Source organism: Ptychodera flava, chromosome 21 (assembly GCF_041260155.1).
Source record: "Ptychodera flava strain L36383 chromosome 21, AS_Pfla_20210202, whole genome shotgun sequence".
Taxonomy (NCBI): Eukaryota; Metazoa; Hemichordata; class Enteropneusta; family Ptychoderidae; genus Ptychodera; species Ptychodera flava.
Window position 1 is genome coordinate 30395957 of NC_091948.1, and position 24424 is coordinate 30420380.

The window sequence follows — 24424 nt, forward strand, 5'->3', positions numbered from 1 at the left end:
GTAACGCGAATATTCGTACTGCGCATCGTATCTGCGCACGCGTACGAACATTCTCTCTGCAAGCGTTCTTTCCGGAAGTGGTCTTTTTGTCGCGATATAGCATATAATTACTTTGAGGTGCGACTTTCAAATTTGGTTTGTCAAAAGAGTTCACACCAAGATAGCAAACTTTGTGTAACAGGCCCGTTTTAAGTGTGACAAATGTGGGATTATTCGCAGTATTTGAGTGAACTAAACTTTATTTCATACCTATTAAAACAAGTGTTGAATATCATATTAAACAGGGATCTGTCGCTAGAGGGCGCTTCAGTGTAGCATTTTTTGTATTAAAAAAAGCCCATATCTTAAAAATTGTGCGGTGACCCCCATTTTTTTCGTTTGATTCGCAATCCATACATTGTTGGGCTTAATTTACGAGAGTTTAAAGAAAACGTAGATTTCAGATTATGACATTTGTGATGAAAATATCGAAATTTGGCCAAACTTTGCTCTTTTTATAAAAGCACTATTCATGGAAACGTTGCTATATTTTCTGATATTTTCAAAAGCAGATCACAAAACTAATACAGTACAATACGGGGACATGTGTTGTATAAAATCTGTTAAATTGTTTTTACTATATTTCAGTTTTATTATTTAATAACACTAGATAATCAAGTAATACAACATTTTAACCAATTTCAGCTAAATGTTTTCGCGGGACAACACAAAGGGCACCATATCTCCAAAATTTGCATGGGGACCCCATCTTTTTTTCTCATTTTTAACATTTCATCTCACCCTAGACATCTCCTGAAAGTTTCAGAAAAATCCTGATTAACGTCACTGTTACCGCATTCCACCTTAAGGAAAAGTTTCCAGTAATTAGGTTGAAATGCTGTTCTTTACAGTACCCTGACAAATAGATGAGCCTCAGAAAATGGCTGTTTATTATTAATAATCTCAATACTGGCAACAGTTCAAATGATTGTATAGAAAAGTCAACATTACTAATGTTTAGACCAATAAAATTCCTATGCGTGTTGAACATTTCTTGATCTTACTTATCTTAAACTACCTGAACCTGTATATTTCCTTCTCATATCAGCAAGATCCATTGCAATGGAGACAATTTTGCAAAACGTGATAAAAATTGGGTTTTATATTCTAGATAAGTTATGTGCATACCTAGAGTATTTGAGTTGTGTACAGAACATGGTTATCGGGGACTGCAAGTTGTATCTTTCAATTCCTCTGTTTAACTAGTTATCTTATTTTGATTTCAGTGAAAGTAGAAAGATAGCAGTGTTACAAGATGTAAATATTGAAATAAGATCATCAGCTGATGAATATGCCACAGTTTCCAGAAAATGTACAGGTATGATTTTTGTCATTCCTATAGCGTCCTCAATATAACTACCACTAGTATTTTGATTGTATCCCCAAATAAACTATTTACCATACCATAACACAGCTTTTAAACTACTGTTCAGTTGTACACACAAAATGCTAAGAAGAGTACCACTGGTAGTTTTAAATATTTCAGAAAAATGGAGATGTGGAAAACATTTTTTGTTTACGATTGATAATTTAGCAAAATGAAAATGCTTTATTATTTACTTTGAATCAACCCAGGGCTATCTGTCTAACTCCCCTCTTCTCCCCTATTTCTCTGAATAAAGTTTGGAAAACAACTGAGCTATAGCAAGCTGCGATATGAAAAGGGTTAAACCTACACACTCCAAAGAAAGAACTAGGGAAAATAATAATTTTAAATTTTTGTTTTCATGTTAGATGTTAACTGTCCTGCATGAATACTTGTTGGTGTAGCCCCTAACCTGCGTAAGGTTTTCATATGTCTTTGCTGCAAAGAAAAGCTCTCCACCCAAAATATATAATTTTATCTTTGCTTAATTGTTTAAATTGTTACTATCTGTTAAAAAATTCATATGCTAATGACATTAATTTACTTGACCTCATAGCTGAGGATGGATGGTGCATATTTACAATAGTGCATCATAGAACTCGCTCTAATACAAGTGTTGACACAGTTCTGTATCTATTTTACCAACAGTGGAGAAAGATCCATATCCACAATGGAGGAAGTTGACATGGAGTCCAGATTGTACTATGCTGGCATACTCTGACAGCAAAGGAAATGTACACATCTTTGATATCATGGGAGGGCAGCTCTGCTTTATCCCATCCGTAAGTCTTCTATGTGTTTTGCATCAACTTTGTAGGTGATGTAGCCGTTTGTTGTTATGTGCTTTGTGAATTGTTCAGTTTCAAAGATCTTCATATTCCTTGAATATTTGTTGGCACTGCATGTCCTAGAATGATTTGCAACATCTGATTGATCAACATTAAAATGCCATATTTCGTTCCCAACATAGTCTTCTGCAAGTTTCTTCAAGTATTTTGTACATTTACAGGAGAAGTCTAAAATCAGTACAGTACCACTAGACTTTGGCATGCCAGTTGATCTCAGCTGTGCTGTATCTGGTTTGATTTTCACAGAATTCAAACCCACTTCACAGTGGTAAGTAATAACCATTTCACTTCCCAGTATAGTCATCAGTCTGAGAGACATGAAAGTGTATGGTTTGAAAGAAACCCAGTAACAAAAGAGGTCAAATGTTTATTGGGTAATTTTTTCTTGTCATTTTGAAGTCTCCTTTATAGTCACATCTGTATATAGGCTGTGAGATGACTGCAAAACACTTTAATTCTGATTGAAATTATCAGAAGCAGCCTAATTGACATAATTGATTGCAAGTTTTCTTCACGTAACCTTGTATGTAATCTGTAACTTCTGGTTTAAACATCAAACTTCAGGTCTGCCGAACTGTTAATAATCAACTACCAAGGATACCTGAGGAGCTACCTGATCAGGTAGGTACTATTATCTTCCAATGTTCATTACTATTTCAACACCTGAGATGAACTTCGAGGCTGTTCATGTAAGGTTTTCACTTTGATTTTGCCGTAATCTTTTAAGATTAAGGAGTAGTGAAACCAAAGTAATGAATTGCAGAGATATGTAAAATTTAGCGTAAAAGTATATTGCAATCAACCGACTCAGATATTGTAACTTTGGTGTTTTTTCATCAACATGCTATTTGCAACCATTCTTTTGTAAAGCATAGCTGGTCAGTGGCTCCCCTTCCTTCTCCCAACTCCCCTTCAAGAGAACTTCCCACTGGCCTCTCCCGTTTATAAAGTTTCCCACTGACTTCTCTATCCCCATCTGTCTGTAATGCTGTGCAATTTTGACAGATATTGTAATTCATCTACACCAGCAGCACCCTGACTCCCTTGAAGATGTTAAAAATGTATCACGTATAACTCTGTCTGACTTACTGCACAGCCTCAAAGTTGTCTATTGTAAAGAATAAAATTTCCCCTGCCAACCAACAGGATACATTTAGCCTGTCTACGTGTCTACCAAAGAACTATTTACAAAATGTGTCAGTGATGTATGTAATAGGTTCTCATTTACATCCTAATTTCAAATATTGATTGTTTGAATAAAGAATCATCAAAAAGAACAGTTTTGTAATAAAATATACAAGAATTTGTTTTGTAAATTGCAGTCCAACTGGAGAACTTACCCCAAACCACAATTATCTGTTTACTGGATCGTATCCTCGAGGTGTGACATCAGTTGCCTACAACCCAAACCACGCAATGCTGGTTATTGGTGGATGCAATGAGGATCCAGGAACCGGTCAGCCTGAAGATCAGATATCAGAAGCAGCAAAGTGTGGCATTACTGCATGGCGTATTCTATCTGGACAGCCACACTACAAGTTGATCACTGACTACTCTGAGGAACTAGGAAGGGTGAGTATCAGTTATTTCAATCTCAATCTCTGATTCTTTCAAATTCTAAAGTTTCAATTCATTTCAATATTTAAAATGCTGTGACAGAATTTTATTAGAAAACATACCTGCAGTATTTAGCTTTATTTATTGATGACATTTTGCTAACAAACACATCGAAGGATTTGTTGTTCCTTCAGCCAAAGAAAATAGATAACGATGAGTTCTTGTAAGTTGCAAAGCATATAGATGATTGCATAGTGAAATATTGATGAACTAAGATAACCCTTGGACCATCCTACCAATAGTGCAATGGTTAATACTCAATTTCATCAACTTCATCAAATGTTTAATCACGATCTACAAGGAGGTAGTTGATTCTAGCAATGTTTTTTGTCACGACTTCTGTCATCTCAACATTTTAAAGTCTTTGAATGATTTATGATTCCTGGCAGGCATCAAGCAAGATTGGATTCCTTCGAAGACTTCGCAGTGTTCCTATGTTCAAGAAATCATCCAATCAGGTAGAAAAAAGACATAAATCTTTTCTAGATTTTATTAGCCTTGCCATGTATAAATTAGATCCTTCCATTAATGTGACTGCAAGAATGGGACTGTAACAGCATGTCACTTAGTATGTCAGAGCCATAAGCCCAATATCAACCTATTGCATGCATTGTTGTTAGTTTGATTATTTATGTAGATTTCAGACAAGTAAATGGGAAGATTAAAATAGTGGTCTGATTTCAGTGATTAACTAAAACATGTTTGTTATTCTTTGTGCAAAAATACAAATTATGGACAGGTTTAATTCTGAAACCCAGTCATGAAAAGAAAGAAAAGAACATTTGTATAAGAATAGCTAAGTATTGTTCCCTTTTCATACTCTAACAAGTTTTGTTTCAACTACTGTATACCCTGTTCCTCACATTCCTGTACTGTATAATGAATTATAAGGTGACTTATAAGCCCATTTGGCTGGGAGGTCTTTTTTCCTCAGGTCACTATAATAAAATAAACTACTACTACTACTACTACTACTACTACTACTTCATGATGAATGTATACAAATGGAAATGTTATGGATCAAAATTTTTGAAGCAGCGCTTGTAAGTTGTATCACATTGCCAGAAAATATGAAATTCTTTTTCTCATTTACTAGGATGGCATTTATCAGATGTGTATGTCCCCTGACGGTTGTTTCCTAGCAACAATACATTATTCAGGACAGCTGTCATTATGGGATATCCCATCTCTGAAGAGAAGAAAAGTTTGGGATCAACAAGACCAGGTTAGATCATAGTTTAATGATCCATGAATCTTTGCTCCATGTTAAATGTTTAGATTTAGTATTGCGTCTTTTAAAGAAGATGCATGTCTTTCACATGTATTGGGAACTTTAGTTTTTTCTATAAATTTTATTGATTCTGTAGAAAAGCAGTTTAATTTATCATATAGTATTTTCAGGTTTTAAAATAGCAGGCAACAAATTCTATCAAGGTAACACAATTTACAAGTTGTTTTTTTTCTGATCTTCAGCCGGGATTTGATGAAGAAAATCCTGTGAACTTGAGAGCTATCAAGAAACAAAGCAAAGGTAAATTTGTACCAGTATTCATGAGTCAGTGATTTTCCATTAACGACATTTCACACCAGTGCCATATCTTGTGTCATGGTACAATGTTATTATGGGTTAAATGTATGAAACTGTGCTAAGGTGAGAGTCATGTTAGAATTACAGTCAATATTACATACCAGCATTACTTGTGCATACTGTTGTTCATTGGCAAATTGTCAAAGATGACAATGATGAATAATGCACTGAAATGTTTAATCTGTGAGATGAGAAATCACCACCATTTATAAATGCCATAGTGGTTGTCTTATCAGCTGTCACGTCCAATTTCTGTAATCTTGATAAATGTGAATCTGTGACAATTTGTCGCAGTGACTGACAGTTGCTGTGTATACACCATGTAGAACCCTTGTCTTTTAGAATATACAACTAGCATGCAATATGGTAACATCTGCTGTGCATTTGGAATTAAAGTACACAATGTTATCTTGACCAACAGTTAATGAAGATATGTGTACATGTGTATGTCAAATTTACACCTAAATTAGCTGTTAAATTTGTAAATTTTGTGTTATTATCCTTTTACTTGTTCAGAGAATCCATGGAAGTACAATCTAATTGATGTGAATTTCTGGTCAAATGAGGTAAGACAGACATACTATACATGGTCATTGTTCTTTTAACAGAACCCAGTTACATAGTATGGCAGGTGTAATTTGATCAAGATCCAAATGCTACCATGGAAAGCTTCTACAACAATTGCCATTATAAACTGAAACCTACAAATACTGTCACTTGCCAGGTATCCTCCACATGTAACATAACACTTGTATTATTTTTTTAATGCTGTATTTTGTGGTGAAAAACATTCACAAAGTCATTTAATGAATACTGTAGAAGGATTTGAAAATATCTGTTAAGAGTAATTTTGTACATTGACAAATTAAACATGTGCATACCATTGTAAATGCAATATTTGATATTCACTGCCAGTTATGATGAAACACACCTCCATCATTTACATCCGTCATCATTCATTCATCGGCACTAGATAACGATTACATGTATTATTTATCAACAAAAATAGAATGTACCATAATACATGTAGGTACCATAAAAGTCAGAACATTGTTTGCTATCTATATAAAAGTCAGATCTACGAAAAGTTTTGTTGGTCCTTTATGTATCAATAGTACACTTTGAATCAACTTGCACATCAGTGAGTCAGTGTGTCTGTTTTTTACCATCGTAGGCACTTATCTTGGCAAGATGTTCAGGTTCTCTATCAGTATCCTCAGTGAAGACTTTACAGAATCTGTTAGGTGAATCCTGTGAATGGTTTGAACCATGTCCTCGTATTACTGTACGCCATGGCAAAGGATTCCTGGGGTTAGAGGTAAGATGCGAGAAAAAAAGTTTGAAGTGAAGTCTTGAAAGCGTAAAATTCTATGGGAAATACAGGCATTGCATCAATGTTTTGTTTATTTCAGAATTTGTAGAGAAATGAATATGCATAAAGGAAAATATACCATTGCAGAACTTCATGAACAAGAAGATGTAAACGTGTTATTATCATATATTGTCACAAATGTTACAAAAGACTGAAAACATAATATCCCTTTATTCTTTATTTTGATGCTTGATTGACAGATAGTACATTTAGGAACAAGAGAAGTAGAAGCAATGGCGTTGTTAAAATACTCGTTCAAAATAAACCTCAACCTCGCCCAGATGACTTGAGAAATATAGGAGTTGAATTGACAGGTGGTAATGTTGTATTCTTTGTCTTTTAGTGTGAAAGTAAATTAGTATCACTGAAGAGAAGACGTAGAGACACTGATGAGGAGAGTGAGACAGCATCAGACAGGGGACATGAAGATGATAGTGAAGATGAAGAAGATGCAACTTTTGTTACCAAGACGACCAAATTTTTGAAAGAGGTATAACTGCAGAAGAACAAGGGTTTTGACACAAATGAACAGGAAAATCCTTTTCATGTGGAACAAAAGTTTAAAACAGTTTATGTTGTTCTTTTGCTTCTCAAGTAGCTTCTAGGTTCTTAAAAATATGATATATTTAATACATTGTAATGTTATCTGCAATCTGTATGAAATGATACAGCTCCACAACACAAGTATTGGTGTTGTTAATTAATTATCAAAGAATTCTACACACTTGCTTTTCCAAATATCATTACAAAGAAGAAATGTGCTGTAAATACCGATGGCTAGTATTCAAATACTTTTGAATGTAATTACCAAAGCAAAACCATGCTATGATGACAGGTACGCTCTCAGTATCTATTGTAGTCTCTGTTCAGATACTTAAAAGCAATGATAACTTTGTGCTATTTTTCACTGTTCCATACATTTACCTTGCAGGTTCTGTATTATGCAACTGACTTTGAGAGATTTCAACCTCCAAGGAAGAAACCAAAGTGAGTAGATTTCATTGATTGACAAGTTTGAACTGTTGGGATTATGGTATTCAGTGTAGATGAAATATCTATTCAAGTTTCAACACTTGTAATGAAATGTGACCTGTATTTTAATATTTTTGGTCAACAGGATCATAGAAAGAACATACAGGCTTGTTGCACTGAAGGAAACAACACCAGAAGAACTCTATGCAAGGAAGGTTAGTTCCATGTAAAGTACATCTCCCTTCAGTGTTTGTTAGTTCAGATACCAAAAATAGGGTAACTTGAAGCAATTTATGTGACTAGACATGCCTCAGAACGCAGAATATGAGAAATCGTATATTGACAATTGTCTTGTTCTTAATATCAGTCTGTAACACAGGAGTTATGATTTGTATGTCGACAGATTGACAATGAAGAATATGGAGAAGCCCTTGCCTTGGCAAGGAAGTATGGTTTAGATTCTGATATGGTGTATCAAAGACAGTGGAGGAAAAGTAAAGTATCCATTGCTTCAATATCAGATTATCTGGTAAGCTATCGGTATATAATATGATACTGATTGTGCTGCAATGATGAAAATCCAACCATTTATTCACATTGTTCTCACAAAGAATGACTAAACATTCTGTTTTTGAAAATAAAATCAACAATGAAATGTTTGCCCAACTTTTTAGACCTGATAGTTTACAATGTCCTTGTTGAATTTTCTATGTGAAGATGATCGTTAATGTCCCACAAGATACACCTCCAACCAAGTGTGCCTGCTATCTTGTGATATTTCTGAACCTTTTGAGTCAGTTTAGGAATATCTGGAATATTTTGCAATTACTGTAGACCAGTGCATTTACTGGTAAAATACAAACATTTTCTTGCATCAAGAACAAGGAGAATTTTCTTGAGTTGAAGATCCAATGTTCCCACTCTAATATCCTGTGACAGATTCAAAAGTGCAATAGGAGGGATAAAACATGATACTGTAAATGTACTGCAAAAGAAGAAAAATACACATATTTGTGACAAAGTCTTACATTATCTGTATATTGCTTGCAGTATTAATTGAACTGTATGCATTGCTTTGGGCAGTATCAAAAATCAATCACATTACGAAAAAAGATATTTGTGATGATGTCGATATTATAGCAATTAGACAATTGGAAATAATCATGTAATACCAACTCTGACTGATAACGCCATATCATAATTACAATAATTCAGTCATAGAATTTGTTTTGAATACCATGTCTTTATGAATAGTATTACTTCGAAAAATAACATACTCAGGTGTATTTTCCTTCTGAAGAGTAAAATAACGAAGAGATCGTGGGTGTTGCATGAATGTTTGGAAAGAGTACCAGAGGATATAGATGCAGCTAAGGAGCTGTTAAAGTATGGTTTAAGAGGAACTGACTTGGAAGCATTGATTGCAATTGGTAAAGGAGAAGATAGGGGCAGGTCAGTGACTACATGGATGTTACATTGTGTCTTTGTTATAAAGCCCTGGGACATGTATGATACTGTATGGTGTGTCTTTGTGAGAAAGGCCAACAGACATAACTGATATGGCATGTACATTTGTGACAAAGCGTATGGTATGCAGAAACAGAAGAACTGACATGGTATCGTGTATTCTTGTGACAAAAATGACTCATATGATATGCTGTATGTTTATGGAAACACCTTTGAACATGTGAGAAATAGTATCAGTTTGTGATGAACCACTACAATCATTGTATCTTTCGGATAATGGTATCCTCCTCAGTCTTCTATAATTTGTCTTCATGTATCATCCCTCCGTAATTTATACAGTCTGCTAACTCTCTTCCAGAGGATCTGATCAGAAAGGAATGAATGAATGAAAATTGAAATTTTGAATGAGCTAACACACCAGTGCTGTGACACATTCTTTAGGTTGCAGTTTCAGGTATAATTGAACTAAATGTGGTTGATTATGTCAAATTAGATTAATCTAGTTAGATTTAATCTTGTGGAAGGATAATTATATTTATCTTTGTCTCATTAATTGCAGATTTATCTTGTGTGGTGACACTTCCTATGATGATGTTTATGAAGATTTGGAAGAAGATACAGAAGAAAGAAGGAAAGAAAGAGAACAGAAAAGACGACAAGAATTGTTGGAACAAGTAGATTTTAACAAGTAAGAACACTAAACTTGTCAAACCATTGACAACATCGCTACAGCAAAATGTAATTCAGACAATGCTGATGATGATCATGATGCTTTCAGAGAAGACTGCTTGAAAGATATCAGTGTACACTGTAACATACATGTATGTGTATTATGCTTTTTGATGATATTACCCAAAAAATGCTGCCCACAACAATTTTTTTATTAAAGTTTAATGTAGTCTGAAAAATGTCTTGAAGAATATGTGTATGTGAGCTAGTTCACTGACAGTCCTTCAGAAGATTGTATTTATATGAAATTTTCACAATCCCCAAATAAAATGATTGACAGTAGCAGTGCGATGTAGAACAATATCACTAAGTAAACCACAAAATTCTGATTATTATAAACTGCATAATATTCTAGTAATAACATTTAATTCACCAAGAATGTATTTATTCCTTCAGTTTAATGTTGGAGCAAAAAGAACTGTGTCGATCCAGGTTAAAGATACTGACATATCTTGACAGACTGGACACATATGAGGTAAGTGTAGCAATGTAATCATCAGCATTGTTCCATGGCTTTGTTATTTCCTTCATTTCACGACCTCATTGTACAATCATGTTGTGGAATGATATCAGGAGGTTTTGAATTCAGTGCCAATTGTGACAAAATGCAACTGTAAATCGTACTTCTTAGATCCCTCATCACTTTTAGTGAGAAATCTACACAACAGATATAGTGATGTTATGTGGAACATAAAATCTGCTTCTGAGGTGGATGCCAAACGTGTAAGGCGAGAAGAAAAGAAAACACCAAGTAGTCCATAGAGCTGAATGTAGCCATTTCACTGCATTACAGTCAGCTTTGTCAAAAATAAGATATAACAATGAATCTATTCTATATCTATTGATAATTTTCACAATAAGTGGTTGATACTTTAAATTTGTCACACATCTTGATTACAGTGAACTTTTCATCTCTAAACAGGTCATTCTAGGTGGTCCACATGCTGCAGAAGAGCGTTTTGATGACAAGTACTTTCGCAAATTCCGAAGTCAAAATATTGTGGAGGCTGCTGTTGAATTTGCCAGGGTGAGTTTAATTAAAGGTTGTTTTCAGTCTATTTGATGTTCGACTAAAAGAGACACTTGTTTTCAGATAGTCCACCTACTCCAACCCTAATTACAACTGAAGGTGCTCTGTTCAATATCTGTTCTCTGAGTACTTGTCATAATGAATCACTTCGGATGAATGATTGAATGATAACACACTTCTTCACTGTGGAAGTGAACTTGATGAGTATTGATCCAAGGCTTTAAAGCCTGCTCTGTTATTTGTGGGTTGTATTTCGTTTCTTTGAGTTCACCGCAGTAGTCTACGCAGTGCCTTCAGTTGTGGCTAGGGTTGCATTTTGAAGAGTACCTATACATGATTAATAATCTTTCATGTAAGACCATGAGAAAAGCATGTTTTTATTAATTTTGCATTTACCATTTTGAAGCTGCCAACATTGTTTTCGGTCCACAGGCAAAGTTATATAAGATAGTAATATAAGCTGTGTTGAATTTATCATGCAACACCTTGCTTTTGGTGCTAGAATGCAACAGTACTAAAATATCTGCCTACTACCCATTTCCAGTAGTGATGCAATGTACTTCAGGAAATATTTTCTATATTAAGTATATAAGAACATTACTGTATGACAAATTACAGCCCACAGAGGTATAGAGTAGTTTAAGTTAACTTAGCCTAAATGAACATCAATATCACACCACTGTATTAGGATGGAGACTGGCAAGCCTTGGATTCTATCTTCACATACCATGGTAGTGACACCTTGCCTCATAGACTTGCTATCATCAGTAACTTCCCTGAGACCATGTCACCTTTTGAATACAGACATCTACTACCACAAGCAGGGTAAGCAACATTTCAAATGTGTAACCATACACTGGTCTGTTCTGTGTAATGTAATGGCCAAAATGCATATATTTTTACAGTATAGTTTATTATTTTGGGATGCACTCAATAGATGTACTCATTTGATTATCCAGAGAGGAAATTTTCTGAGTATGAGTGCTCAGAATGTGTTTTGATCTGGTATAGTTTGTTGCACACTTTCTTGTAAATTTCGATGTCAAAAACACTCCCATGCAACTTCAAACAAGAATGAAGTGTGTGATAGTATTTAGCATTTGCTCATCAGATAAGACTTCTAATAGAGATATAACAAAACTCTGTGTGTATGTCTTTTGCCAATAGATTCTGTGACAATGAACCCGATGTGTTGGAATGGCCAAATGAGTCATGGAGAGAAAAGGACTGGTGTGAAGAGGAGATTTGTAAATCCAATGTAGAGTCAATCCAGATAGATCTGGGAGACTTCCTTTATGAAGATCATCCACAACTTGAAAAATATCGGTAATTTTGGCTCTCACTTTTATCGTGATTGTGCCACGCCAAGCAATACATACGATGACAATGTGATTGTAATGTTTTAGTGCATCTAGTATTCTAGAACATGCCTTGGGGACAGACAGTCTGACCATAAAATTTTTACAATACTTGTTCAGTCCGCCACTTTCTCTGACTGATTTTTGTGAAAATCCAAAATTTAATTTTCGCCATAGAATTAACGCAGGTTTCCATTTTTAATTTCTAGTGTCTGCAAATTATAACTTATTTTGTTTCTCAAGTATCAAATTTTTCACAGTGATCTCTGCTTTTTATACTTGATTTTCAAAAGGGAATGGTTTAAGTTTTCTTTAGGAAAGTTTGAGCAAAAGTTTAAGTGTTTCAATAGCACTAATCGCGATTTCAGGTTGTTTGTTAGCTGCACGCGCGCAACATCGGACACAGCTGCCTGCAATTCTGACAAATTTTGTTGTTGCATGCACGGCTGTTGTTGCAGCTTGTAGTCTGAGCCATAAATTCATACGAATAAGTGTGACTTTTAGTAGCCATTGTAACACTAGCAGGTTTTATCTTCATCGTCCTTGAGGAAAATGTGGACAAACATTTATTTTGCATATTAATGAGATAAAAATGACATCATTTGCAATCAGTGCTATTTTGAGGCACATTCTATATCAGTGATATTCACTTGTCATCCACTTCATATCGATGGCACAACCTGATTCAAGTAACAATGGAAATGTTCTATGGCTGCTGGTGCAAAATATCTTATCCCTGTCATCATACATATCATATGGCATCACAATTCTGTGTTCAAGTTTCCAATATCCCATTGCATATGTTCACTCTATAGAACTGCAGAACCGGGAAGTACATTACTGACTGACTGGTATAGATTCAGAGCCTGTGAGATTGAGGAATTGTCCAGACAAGTTGAAAATGCCCTTGAGTTAGTCAGACTGGGTATTGAGAAGAATGTACAGGTAATATATCAATATATGCAATACGTATCCTAATAGAAACAGTGCAAGGCAATGTCATGATATATACACAATACAAGTCAGTTTGTCCTGAGAAGGAACCCTGTTTCAATACGTGAAACTTGGTTATATAATACAAAATTGTCAAAAACTGACTACTGAATCGATAACATTGATGTTTGGTTTTGTAGAATCTTTAGAATGCACAGTTAATATAGTTCAAATCATTTCAAGCCAATGATAGAGTGATCATCTCCTTACTGGTGTACACATCTATTTTAGGCTCCATGATAGAATTTGTTGAAATTGACCAGTTTCAGCAAATAAGATCTGTTCACAGTTACCAGATGGAACAAATGTACTTACACATGTTCATATATTAATTCCAATCTACCGTAATCTCAGCATAGTGTCTCTGAAGCCTTTTTGTAAAACTTTATAAGTAACTGTTGTGATTTTTTAACTTTTTTGTAGGGAAAGGAAATGTTTCATTCAGGAGAGATTGAGATAAAACATGCTGATTGTCTTTACAGATTTCTTTCAGGGAAATATGTAAACATCCTATGAGTACATGTACCGTGTGTCTTTCCCTGTAACATTGATTATGCAGCCATAGAAAACCCACCAGCCGGTAACATTCAACCACAACAGATATTTATTTTTTCCACTTTGCAGGGTTTAAATGATCTGCTAGATGATTTGGTTACCATGGAAACAGTCATTTATGAGTGTTTCACTGAGCCGACAATCACATTTGAAAAGTTTCAACGGCTGAATGACATTGATAAACTAAGGACCATGATGGCTAAGGTAACAAAAAACTGAATCAAACATAGAAATACAGTGTCACTATCATGCTATGACTTCCCAACAATAGCATTGAAGATATTCAAACAAACTCCTTTATTTGCCTCACCGCAGAGCTTTGATACAACTTTGGTATGTAGAAATTAGCAATTTTCCAGGCCTCTGCAAAAGCAAAATTATTTGAAGTAACCATTTAGCCATTTTCCACAATGAGAAGAAACTCTAAAACTAATTTTTGCCTCTTTTTTGTCAAAGATAACATGTACCCATTATTCTTAAAGGACCCTCACTCAAATTTTAGAGCATTTTCATCAATTATCATTGATTTATATGCCTCCCTCTGTCAAAAGTTTGTTCTGACTGAGTGCACAATGTGTCAATAAAATCAGATCTCAGTATATAGTAGGGGAAAATGTACATGTTGCCCATTTTAATAATGCACATCCAAGCTTAGTTAATATCTCATTATAGAATACACATAATAGCTCCCAAGGAACTCGTTGAAAAGTATCCTGTCAGCAGTGAAGTGTATTGCAGTATTTTCACTACCTTTTTACAATTTTTGTCCTGAATAAATTCTGACTGTTTGTACATTTCTTGCAGCCAACCAAAGAAATGTACATCAAGAATGTCAGAAACTGGATGATACCATTTCTACAGAGGTGTGATAGAAGAGAAAAGGGAAGTGCAGAAAGATTGATGCGAGAATACATTGTCACCATGGCAAAGGTAATTGTCTTCTCGATGTATTCATGCATTATTCAGGGCATTTTGTCAAAATTGTCAAGCACCAAGTATTTCCAGCATTGTGCCAAGTAATTAATTATAGAGTTATATTCAACATAAACATTTGAAATTATATACTGTTAAGTGTAGCTTGTACATTGTAATTGAAAGTTGTCTCTGAAAATATGAGCGAGTCAATCTGAAATGATCTGATGATAATTTGTCCATGAATTCATTAATTCAATAAATTCATGAACTTGGACACGTTATTGGTCAATGAATAGAAAGATGTTTGACTTTAAAGGGAATCTGAGTAAGCTTGTGTATCTGATAATGATTCATTTCTCTGATTTTGTAGCAGAACTTTACTCAAGCTCTTGAGAGATGGTTAGTTTTTGTGTATTTTGCAAGAAAATGTTAAATGTATGTATAGTATTCTAAATCTTACCAAAATATAGCTCTGCATGGCAGGGCTGTGTGTTACCGGCGTTACACGGCCTCCCACCACAGCCCTGCAGACTGATATAGAAAGAACCGCTGGTCCACCTGCAGAAACACGGCGGGCAGTTTATCCGCCGAAAACAGCCGATTTTGAATCCAAAACTTGCATTGATCTTCGTTTTCGAGCACACCCACCTCGCCTGGGTACACGATGTGCCCAGCCGCGCTTGTAAACTTACGCAAAGCCTACTTTTGTGTCTCTATGCGAGGGAAGCATTCGTAACCGCCGCCATTGTTAATGTCATTCAACCCATGAGCACTCGGGCGAAAACCAGCCTTGCTAACAAAAGAGCATCGCGCGATATAGAGCTTCTAAAGTCGACGTTCTGAGAGGAGTGGAACAAGAGAAAATTGTGAAATATATAAAATCCTGAAGAGAAAAAAAGAAAATTATTTTATCAACAGAAAATGATCATCGTAGATTGTACATAGCTGAGTGGTGGTTAGAAATGATATTATTACAGTGTGCAACATCGCGATGCTCTTTTGTTAGCAAGGCTGGTTTTCGCCCGAGTGCTCATGGGTTGAATGACATTAACAATGGCGGCGGTTACGAATGCTTCCCTCGCATAGAGACACAAAAGTAGGCTTTGCGTAAGTTTACAAGCGCGGCTGGGCACATCGTGTACCCAGGCGAGGTGGGTGTGCTCGAAAACGAAGATCAATGCAAGTTTTGGATTCAAAATCGGCTGTTTTCGGCGGATAAACTGCCCGCCGTGTTTCTGCAGGTGGACCAGCGGTTCTTTCTATATCAGTCTGCAGGGCTGTGGTGGGAGGCCGTGTAACGCCGGTAACACACAGCCCTGCCATGCAGAGCTAACCAAAATATTGATTTTGTCTTTTGAATACAGTGATCAGTTATCAACCTGCTAAGTATGGTATGACCAAAGGCACCACTTATGCTATTCGTAATGATTGAATGACACTGTGCGATACTGTTGTTTTTTTTCACAGGATGACCTAACATTTCCACTAATGATATTTGAAAACTCCAAAAAAGATGTAAGTGTAAATTTTTTATCATTCTTGTTGCCGTCTGTAACAACTTCAAACATCTGTATGTTGCAGAAACAGAACACCATCTGATATTCAAACAGTTCATATCAGAACTGTAGACCATGAGACATTGACTTCAGAGGAGGCACAAGTGATGTAACAAATAGAATTTTTACAGTTGATCCTCAGTTAATCACACTGAAATGTCTGAGCTGAATACTGTTTGCAAATCAGAATAGAATGTTATACTTTATTTTGATCTTAAGATACTTTCAATAGTTTTTTTTCATGGCTTTGTGATTGTGCAATTTGTGAATTTCAGATCAATGGCTAAAATATTACTCAGCCTGGAAAATTACACTCTGCAACTGCCCCTATTCTACATCATTGCTAACTGTATCTTTTTTGCTGAGTTGATAATCTGAAAAGTTCCCATGTGCTGCTGGTGACTATGTCCCACAAATACAGAAAGAGCTAACCATTGGAACTCAAAATGCATACTAACAGTACCATGATCTCCATATATCTATATGTAAACCATGACAAGTGAATACATTCCACATGTTTTATTGTAAAATTCTTCATTATTGAAACATTTGTAAAGGTTAATCAGTTATGAAGATGGAACACAAGCGTTTGTAAGATGATAAGAATTATGATTTACTTACCACACACCTTGTCACCAAGACTTGACACCTTGATAATTGAGATATCATTCCAATGAAGTGGGAAAGCTCCCAGGTTTGCAAACATCATGAGAATTTATCCTCTCATTTCTCACAAAATTGTACATGGTTTCAAATACCTATGTTCTGCTATTCAGTTTCCGGTATGCATTCACACTTTGTGTATTGAATTCATTTCAGCAACCTCATCAAGTGATAAGTGACCGCTTCCAAAGACTTTCAATTGCTATGGAGTGTATTTACAACTGTGAACGTGATGATCAATTAATCCAAGCCTGGGGCATCTTCCAGTGTCTGCCAAAAAAATCTCTCGGGTAAGATGTGATGACATATGAGTTTTAAGGCTATAATGTCTACAGTAGTTCACATGAAGACTTCAAAGTCTAGAGAGTGTTGCAGACTACTTCAGTGATAATCCTTCATATACTCTTGTTCAATCTGCCTAGGATTTAATTTATTCACTAAGAAAAGAAGTGAGCTTTGCAGCTTGCCTCTGTGAATACCGTAAAATTCCCAATTGAAGCCGCGGCTTGTATTAGAAACATTTTTGAGGGACCCCTGGGATCATGCACTGAAGTCATGGTGCGGCTTCAATTACGTACATTTCCTGTGTTTCGATATTTTTCTCAATGCTCACCAAGCATTGCAGGGGCAATCGCTATTGTTATGCAAATTAGTACCAATGAATTTTGCGTGAATAAATTACCCGCATAAAAAGCCCCTACCCTAGTGTAACTCCAAAAGAGAAACGTAGTGTATTTGGTCGTTAAACTTGGTAAAATTCCTTTTAGATAATAAGGAAACTATTAAAAGATGTTAAAACAATGGGAAACTGGAGTTCCCTTGACAGCATCGTAAGGAAATGACACCTTTTCCCAGTACTTTCTTGATTCGCTGACATTGCTGACCCCCGTCCCCTAAATAGAATAGTCTCACTAAGGTCGGCCATGTTGACCAGCACTGCAGCGCATGCATGATGTCTTTGCTTCAAGTTTGTCTGTCCACAGAGGGGTTTTTGGACGCTGAAATTTCACAAAAATGTCACTTCTGTATTCAGAGATTGTACAATCAATTTCTTTGGACGTGTAAGTCGATTTTGAAAGCGATAGAAGATCAAATGGTGTTGAAAAAAATCGTGCATAAAATTAGCATAAATTAAGCGTCCATGGCAGATGGGTCCCCTTGATTTACAGCTGTCTTGTGTTGCCGAACCGGTGGCTCATACTCGGATAGTGTAATAAAGGCAAGTGAATGACCTTTGGTAACTTTACTGGCATGTTTTTGTGAACTGTTTTGTGGTCAAATTTTATTTTCTCATGATCAAAAACGGAACCTGTACAAGCTTATATGCACCCACCATTGTCATTCAGCAGCCACAGTACAGTATAGGCAGTTCATTATGTCAATATGATGCAGGTGGTGTTGTTGTACGTCAGGCATCGGTAAGGGTACGTGGGTATTGAATGAAAACTACGTATTTGAGACATGGTATCTCAATCTCTCAACTATTTTACTTGTACACAAACACCGTTGCTTCAAAATTGTTGCATCAGGTAATTGACTATGGCGGTGTTTACCACACTGACAAAAACTTCGGCCGTGTTCAAACATACACACAAACGTGCCGATACATGGGACATTGTTTGTACTTTTGTTACTATCAATGACAAAATGCACAATGGTAGTGTTAAAAAGGAACTTTTTATTGGGTATTTTTTCTGTAAGAAAGACACCTGTCAATCATTAGCACAAGTCAATGACGCCACTCAAGCCAGCTGGTGTGAATTTGAGCATGCATATTTTCATGATGGGCTCAGAGAAGGGGTGCGGCTTCTATTATGGTACAATTCAAAAACCCAAAATGGGCAAACAATGAGCCAAGACAATGTTTCAAAGTCAGGGTGCGGCTTCAATTAGGGGTGCGGCCTCAATTGGAATTTTACGGTAATTGAATTCCCAAGCTTGAAATCCATGCCAGACATTATCAAATCCCCATATTAGCGTTAATGCTTCAATTATTCCAAGGAACACAAATGAAGTTGTAGGTCCCACCCTTGGGAATAAATCTTAGAATGGGTCATTTAGGACAATTTAGCTTTAATATCATTTGGTCCCATTGCTATTATCATTCCTCCTTGTGTGTTAAAAATATTTGCATTTAGACCCAAATACAGAAACTCCAAACTCTTTTCAAAATCCATTTTAAACAGATCTTGCACTACAAACAGGTAGATCTATTTGTGATGACATTGTCCAAAATTTTATTAATTTTTGTATAAGACTGATATCAGAAGAGGAAAGCCGGCTGTACAACCATGTCCATCAACTAGAGAATCATCTCATTGGTGCTGGTATCTTGGAAGACAATAAACTTCAAGTACCCATCCATGTACTCAGAGACACTCAGGACAATGTGGATGAAGCCAAACAGATACTAGTGAAATTGACAAGATTAGCTGCAAGAAGGTAAAGTATATCTCTTTCTCTCTCGTTTCCTGCATGTAAGTATTGACATTGTGTAAACTCTTGCCATTATTCCTAACAATTTATAATAGGCATCATCATTGTTACCAGAACTCAGCTCAGATCCCAGCCCTCGATATTCTTTGCTGTTTAGATGTTGTTTGTTCAGACTCAGAATTGCTTAAATTTTGCGTGCATATGGACATTTATCGCACATGATTGTACATATTATTTTTTAGCTCCGCTGTCAGCGACGCGGAGCTTATCAAATAGGTTGATTTTCCGTCGTCGTCCGTCATCGTCCGTCAACAATTGCCTTCTCCTCTGAAACCACAAGTCCAATTGCTTTGAAATTTTATATCCAGTTCACTTGGGGTAACCTCACTTAAGTTTGTTCAAATCGTGGTGAAATTTGCATATTTGTATTTTTGGGGCATTTTTTGGTGTTTTTGGTAAAAAAATCTTCTTCTCTGAAACCGCTTGTCCGATTGCTTTGAAATTTGATATGTAGTTTACTTAGGGTGACTTCAGTCAGACTTGTTCAAATCGTGGTGAAATTTGCATATTTGTATTTTTAAGGCAATTTTTGTCATTTTTGGTAAAAAATCTTTAAAAATCTTCTTCTTCAAAACTACCTGTCAGATAGCTTTGATAAGTGGTACATATGTCCCTAGGGATGATCTATTTCAGATTTGTTCAAATTGTGCAGAAATATGCAAATTTGCATTTTTAAGGCAATTTTTGCCATTTTTGGTCAAAAAATGTATTTCTCAAAAAGTACTGGTCTGATAGCTTTGAAATTTGGTATACAGGTTTCTATAGATGAACTAAGTAATATATATTGAATTTCTGATGAAATCTGTAATTTTGTATTTTTGGGGCAATTTTGCCATTTTTGGTCAAAAAATGTGTATTTCCAAAACTACTCATCTGATAGCTTTGAAATTTGGTATACAGGTTTCTATAGATGAACTAAATGATATTTTTTGAAATAATGATGAAATCTGCAATTTTGTAATTTTTGGGGCAATTTTTGCCATTTTTGGTCAAAAAATGTGTTTCTCAAAAAGTACTGGTCTGATAGCTTTGAAATTTGGTGTACAGGTTTCTACAGATGACCGAAGTAATATATATTGAATTTCTGAAGAAATCTGTAATTTTGTATTTTTGGGCAATTTTTGCCATTTTTGGTCAGAAAATGTGTATTTCCAAAACTACTCATCTGATAGCTTTGAAATTTGGTATACAGGTTCCATAGATGAACTAAATGATATTTATTGAAATAATGATGAAATCTGCAATTTTGAATTTTTGGGGCAATTTTTCCCATTTTTGGTCAAAATATGCGTTTCTCAAAAAGTACTGGTCTAACAGCTTTGAAATTTGGTGTACAGGTTTCTATAGATGAACTAAATTTGAACTTTTGAAATTATGATGAAATGTGCAATATTTATTTTTGGGGGCAATTGTTGCCATTTTTGGTCAGAAAATTTTATTCTCAAAAAACTACTCATCAGATAGCTTTGGTTGACATGTTCTTAGGGATGATCCGATGTGATATATTCAAAGTATGATGAAATCTTCAATTGTGTATTTTTGCAGCTTATTTTAGCCACTTTTTTGCTGGTCACTGCATTGAGCTATCAAAGATTTCCACCTTCTTCATCAACATGTGTCAAAAATAGTTATTCTCTACATAAACACAGCGGAGCTATATCGGCCGCTAGGTCGCTTGTTTATAAGTACATCAGCCTTAGCTGCAACCACTGACCAATGAGTTCAACTTCATATTCATTACAATTTAATGTGAATGAGCAAGCACAACATGTTGTTCCTGGTAAGCCAGATGTGCAATTGTATCATATACTGTGAAAGTGTATTACAGAGCATTGTTAGCTCAATACTGGATTGAAAATTTGCCTAAATTATTCTGTCATGTAATAGTATGACAGAGAAAGGTTACAAAAACATGAATGTTGGTTTCTCATGTAGTGAATTGCAAAATATATTTTGATCAGTTACCATGGTTACCATCACTTACCATACCAGATAATGAAGTTTAAAGGGACAAAGTCGGCCATTTCTCATAAATTTTATTTGATACGAGATACTGCTTATATTGTTTGACATGTTGAAAGATAATGAATGGGTGACCATGCATATATTCGACCCCGATTTTAGACAAATTAAATGAAACCATCGCGAAAATGAATAAATGGTCATGACCATTTATTCATTTTCAGAATGGTTTCATTTATTGTGTCTAAAACCGGGGTCAAATATATGCATGGTCACCCATTCATTCAGTATCTTCCAACATATATAAGTAGGATCAATCAAATAATATAAGCAGTATCTCGTATCAAATAAAATTTATGAAAAATGGCCGACTTTGTCCCTTTAATATGGGGGATCATTCCTCTATAGACAAGTCTGAAATTTTGTGACAGATATAACAAAACAACAAGGTGTTCAAGACAAATTATTCTGGCTCTTGTGCAGTTGAGGAAAATTTTGAACATTACTTCATGTCTTCATGGCGATGATGTACAGGGCAGCTGAGAAAAGTCTTACCGTTCATATTATTTACTGAAAGATTCAAACAAATCTGTTCTGAAATGTGTGAATCAGCTAATATTAATATTTCTATTTGAAGGCACTTTTTCACTTAAATATGCACCATACCATTATTTTTTGAAATTTGAGGATTTATACCACTCATGGTCATGTGACACATTGTTCTCACCGTACGTTTATTATCGCAACACCAATTGTTCTTATGCAAATAAGTAAACCATTACGGTCCATTGATATGGAAATTAGTAAACCTTACAGTTTAATGAATAGACTTCATTATCATATGAATACAGACGTAAGGTTTACTACTTTCCATATCAATGCACGCGTAAAGGTTTACTTATCTACATACAAACGAAAATCAAACATCTGGCAGATTGTACACATGGCAACTTTTAATGAACTAGCGAAATTACATTTCAATGACAACTTATCACGATGTTGGTTTTAAATGAAAATGTGGCGTGATGAACTTGTGTACCAGGTTATTAAACGTAGTTGTATCTGACGAGCAGCACGGAGAATGGTACTCTTCAACTTTTACATCAACTTTTGTAAAGCGTTAGACACGGTTTTCTGCAGGAAATTGCTGATACGCAGTGTACGTGCGAAATTCTTCATCAGGACGATGACCAGTGCACTCTTTAAATAGTTGTTCATCGAAGCCCTTATTCATACAAAGAAGTTGCTGCAGCAATCTGAATTTAATGGAAATTATCAATAATTGAAAAATATTGCCGTAAAAAAGGAATGACATTTGAGCGGAAAGTAATGGAATCCCACACTTGAAACTCCGTTCAAAGGACAACACTCAGCGGGCGGGATAGACCCCTTGCATCGAACGTTTCAAATATTATCATGTCACATTAAACTGGCCTTTCAAAAACACGATGGAAGAAACAATAACGATAACAGTCGCGCCGGGAAAATGTAAGAAAATAATTGAAACTAACCTGCCCGAATGGCCGGTATGATATCCAGATATTCCACACATCCACAAATGAATATTTCGCTGCTTTTAACTGGAGTTGTTTTAAGTTTCTCGCTTCGGGTACGTCCCCATGCATCCGACACTGACACGCTTGATTCGGTAGACTTGCGTGTATTTTGAAGTACGCGAGATCCTTATATTTCAGTCAATTTTGCACCGTTCACAGCAGCAGGAAATCTTTCACTTTTATCTTTGCCGTTAGGTAAAATCCTCTCTGTCATCCAGTGGTATAGCGTTATCAAACTGCGAGCAAAACCGTTCCACTTCGCTTGATTACATTGTGTCGGAGATATACAAGTATGCGTCCATACTGGTGGCGTGGCCGATGCACAGTGACATGCACATGCATCATACCACGTGGCAAATTGATGTGCACCTGGATCAGTGCAGTCAGTTTGTTAGCCAATGAGAAAGCTGTATTAAACTATCCATTGTGTCAGAATTTCAATCCCTAATGACACCAGATGTTTTAAGGCGCAATGCAAATTGATCATTCTGATAGCACCGCACAACTAGGTCATGATATTTTTCAAATTTTCTCTTTTTTCGTGGTATAAGTAGGTAATTGTACAGGTTCTCGTGTGTTTACAATTCTAAACCTCACGGCTTTAGCTGGCAAGTTGTAAACCGCACTCGGCCTTCGGCTTCGTGCGGTTACAACATGCCAGCTAAAGCCATGAGGTTTAGAATTGTAAACCCACTCGAACCCGTACAATTACCTATACTAAGTTGTGGATTTATAATCCATAACATTAACAGACTTTAATTCTGTATCGTAAGAATGAGATAAGTCGGATTACTCCAAAAAGAGTTTTGCTGCTCTTGCCAACATCTGCCTAGTAACACCGTAAATTTTACACTGAGGCATTTGTTGTTACAAGTACAGCAATTGGTGCCCACTAAGACTCTTTCATGGCAAACATTATTAATCAGTGTAGCATTCTCAAATAAGCTGTCCCTTGATGTAAAATGAGTCAGATCCTAGATTCACAACAAACAACATATTCCACCCTGTATTCGTTACCAAAAAAACTAGTATTTGAACTGTTAGAAAGTGAAAGATTTCTTTTTTTGACAGGAAACCACCATTAAAGGAATCTGGATGGCGACAGCTTTTAAAGAATTTAATACAGCTACAAAAGAAAGTGTACAATTGTATTGATCAAAATGTCTGCTGTGAGGTAAGTGTTTGTATTAATTGATATGTTGTGGTTGCATAGAGTTTAAAGTGGCATTTCAGGGAACTCCATGTCAGAAATTACACATTTACAGTAACAGTGAAATCACAGCCCAGACAAAATAATGACAATTGATAGTTTATTTGTCAGTCAAAGTGTCCGAACTAAAAC

At 35.7% G+C, this 24424-nt stretch overlaps 1 protein-coding gene across 1 annotated transcript in view; it reads left to right on the forward strand.

The window, feature by feature from the left end:
* LOC139120954 (NBAS subunit of NRZ tethering complex-like) overlaps positions 1 to 24424 on the forward strand; it is a 75271-nt gene that overhangs the window by 5210 nt on the left and 45637 nt on the right. Inside the window, exons 5-31 of the mRNA XM_070685542.1 lie at positions 1266 to 1357; positions 2054 to 2187; positions 2415 to 2521; positions 2818 to 2874; positions 3576 to 3825; positions 4260 to 4328; positions 4967 to 5095; positions 5344 to 5401; positions 5975 to 6024; positions 6633 to 6776; positions 7174 to 7320; positions 7762 to 7817; positions 7948 to 8017; positions 8206 to 8331; positions 9103 to 9254; positions 9829 to 9957; positions 10395 to 10473; positions 10921 to 11025; positions 11717 to 11853; positions 12196 to 12354; positions 13202 to 13331; positions 14004 to 14138; positions 14739 to 14864; positions 16317 to 16364; positions 17225 to 17358; positions 19325 to 19510; positions 24154 to 24256. Coding sequence (XP_070541643.1) covers positions 1266 to 1357; positions 2054 to 2187; positions 2415 to 2521; positions 2818 to 2874; positions 3576 to 3825; positions 4260 to 4328; positions 4967 to 5095; positions 5344 to 5401; positions 5975 to 6024; positions 6633 to 6776; positions 7174 to 7320; positions 7762 to 7817; positions 7948 to 8017; positions 8206 to 8331; positions 9103 to 9254; positions 9829 to 9957; positions 10395 to 10473; positions 10921 to 11025; positions 11717 to 11853; positions 12196 to 12354; positions 13202 to 13331; positions 14004 to 14138; positions 14739 to 14864; positions 16317 to 16364; positions 17225 to 17358; positions 19325 to 19510; positions 24154 to 24256 — 3112 coding nt within the window. The remainder of the gene's footprint in view (positions 1 to 1265; positions 1358 to 2053; positions 2188 to 2414; positions 2522 to 2817; positions 2875 to 3575; positions 3826 to 4259; positions 4329 to 4966; positions 5096 to 5343; positions 5402 to 5974; positions 6025 to 6632; positions 6777 to 7173; positions 7321 to 7761; positions 7818 to 7947; positions 8018 to 8205; positions 8332 to 9102; positions 9255 to 9828; positions 9958 to 10394; positions 10474 to 10920; positions 11026 to 11716; positions 11854 to 12195; positions 12355 to 13201; positions 13332 to 14003; positions 14139 to 14738; positions 14865 to 16316; positions 16365 to 17224; positions 17359 to 19324; positions 19511 to 24153; positions 24257 to 24424) is intronic.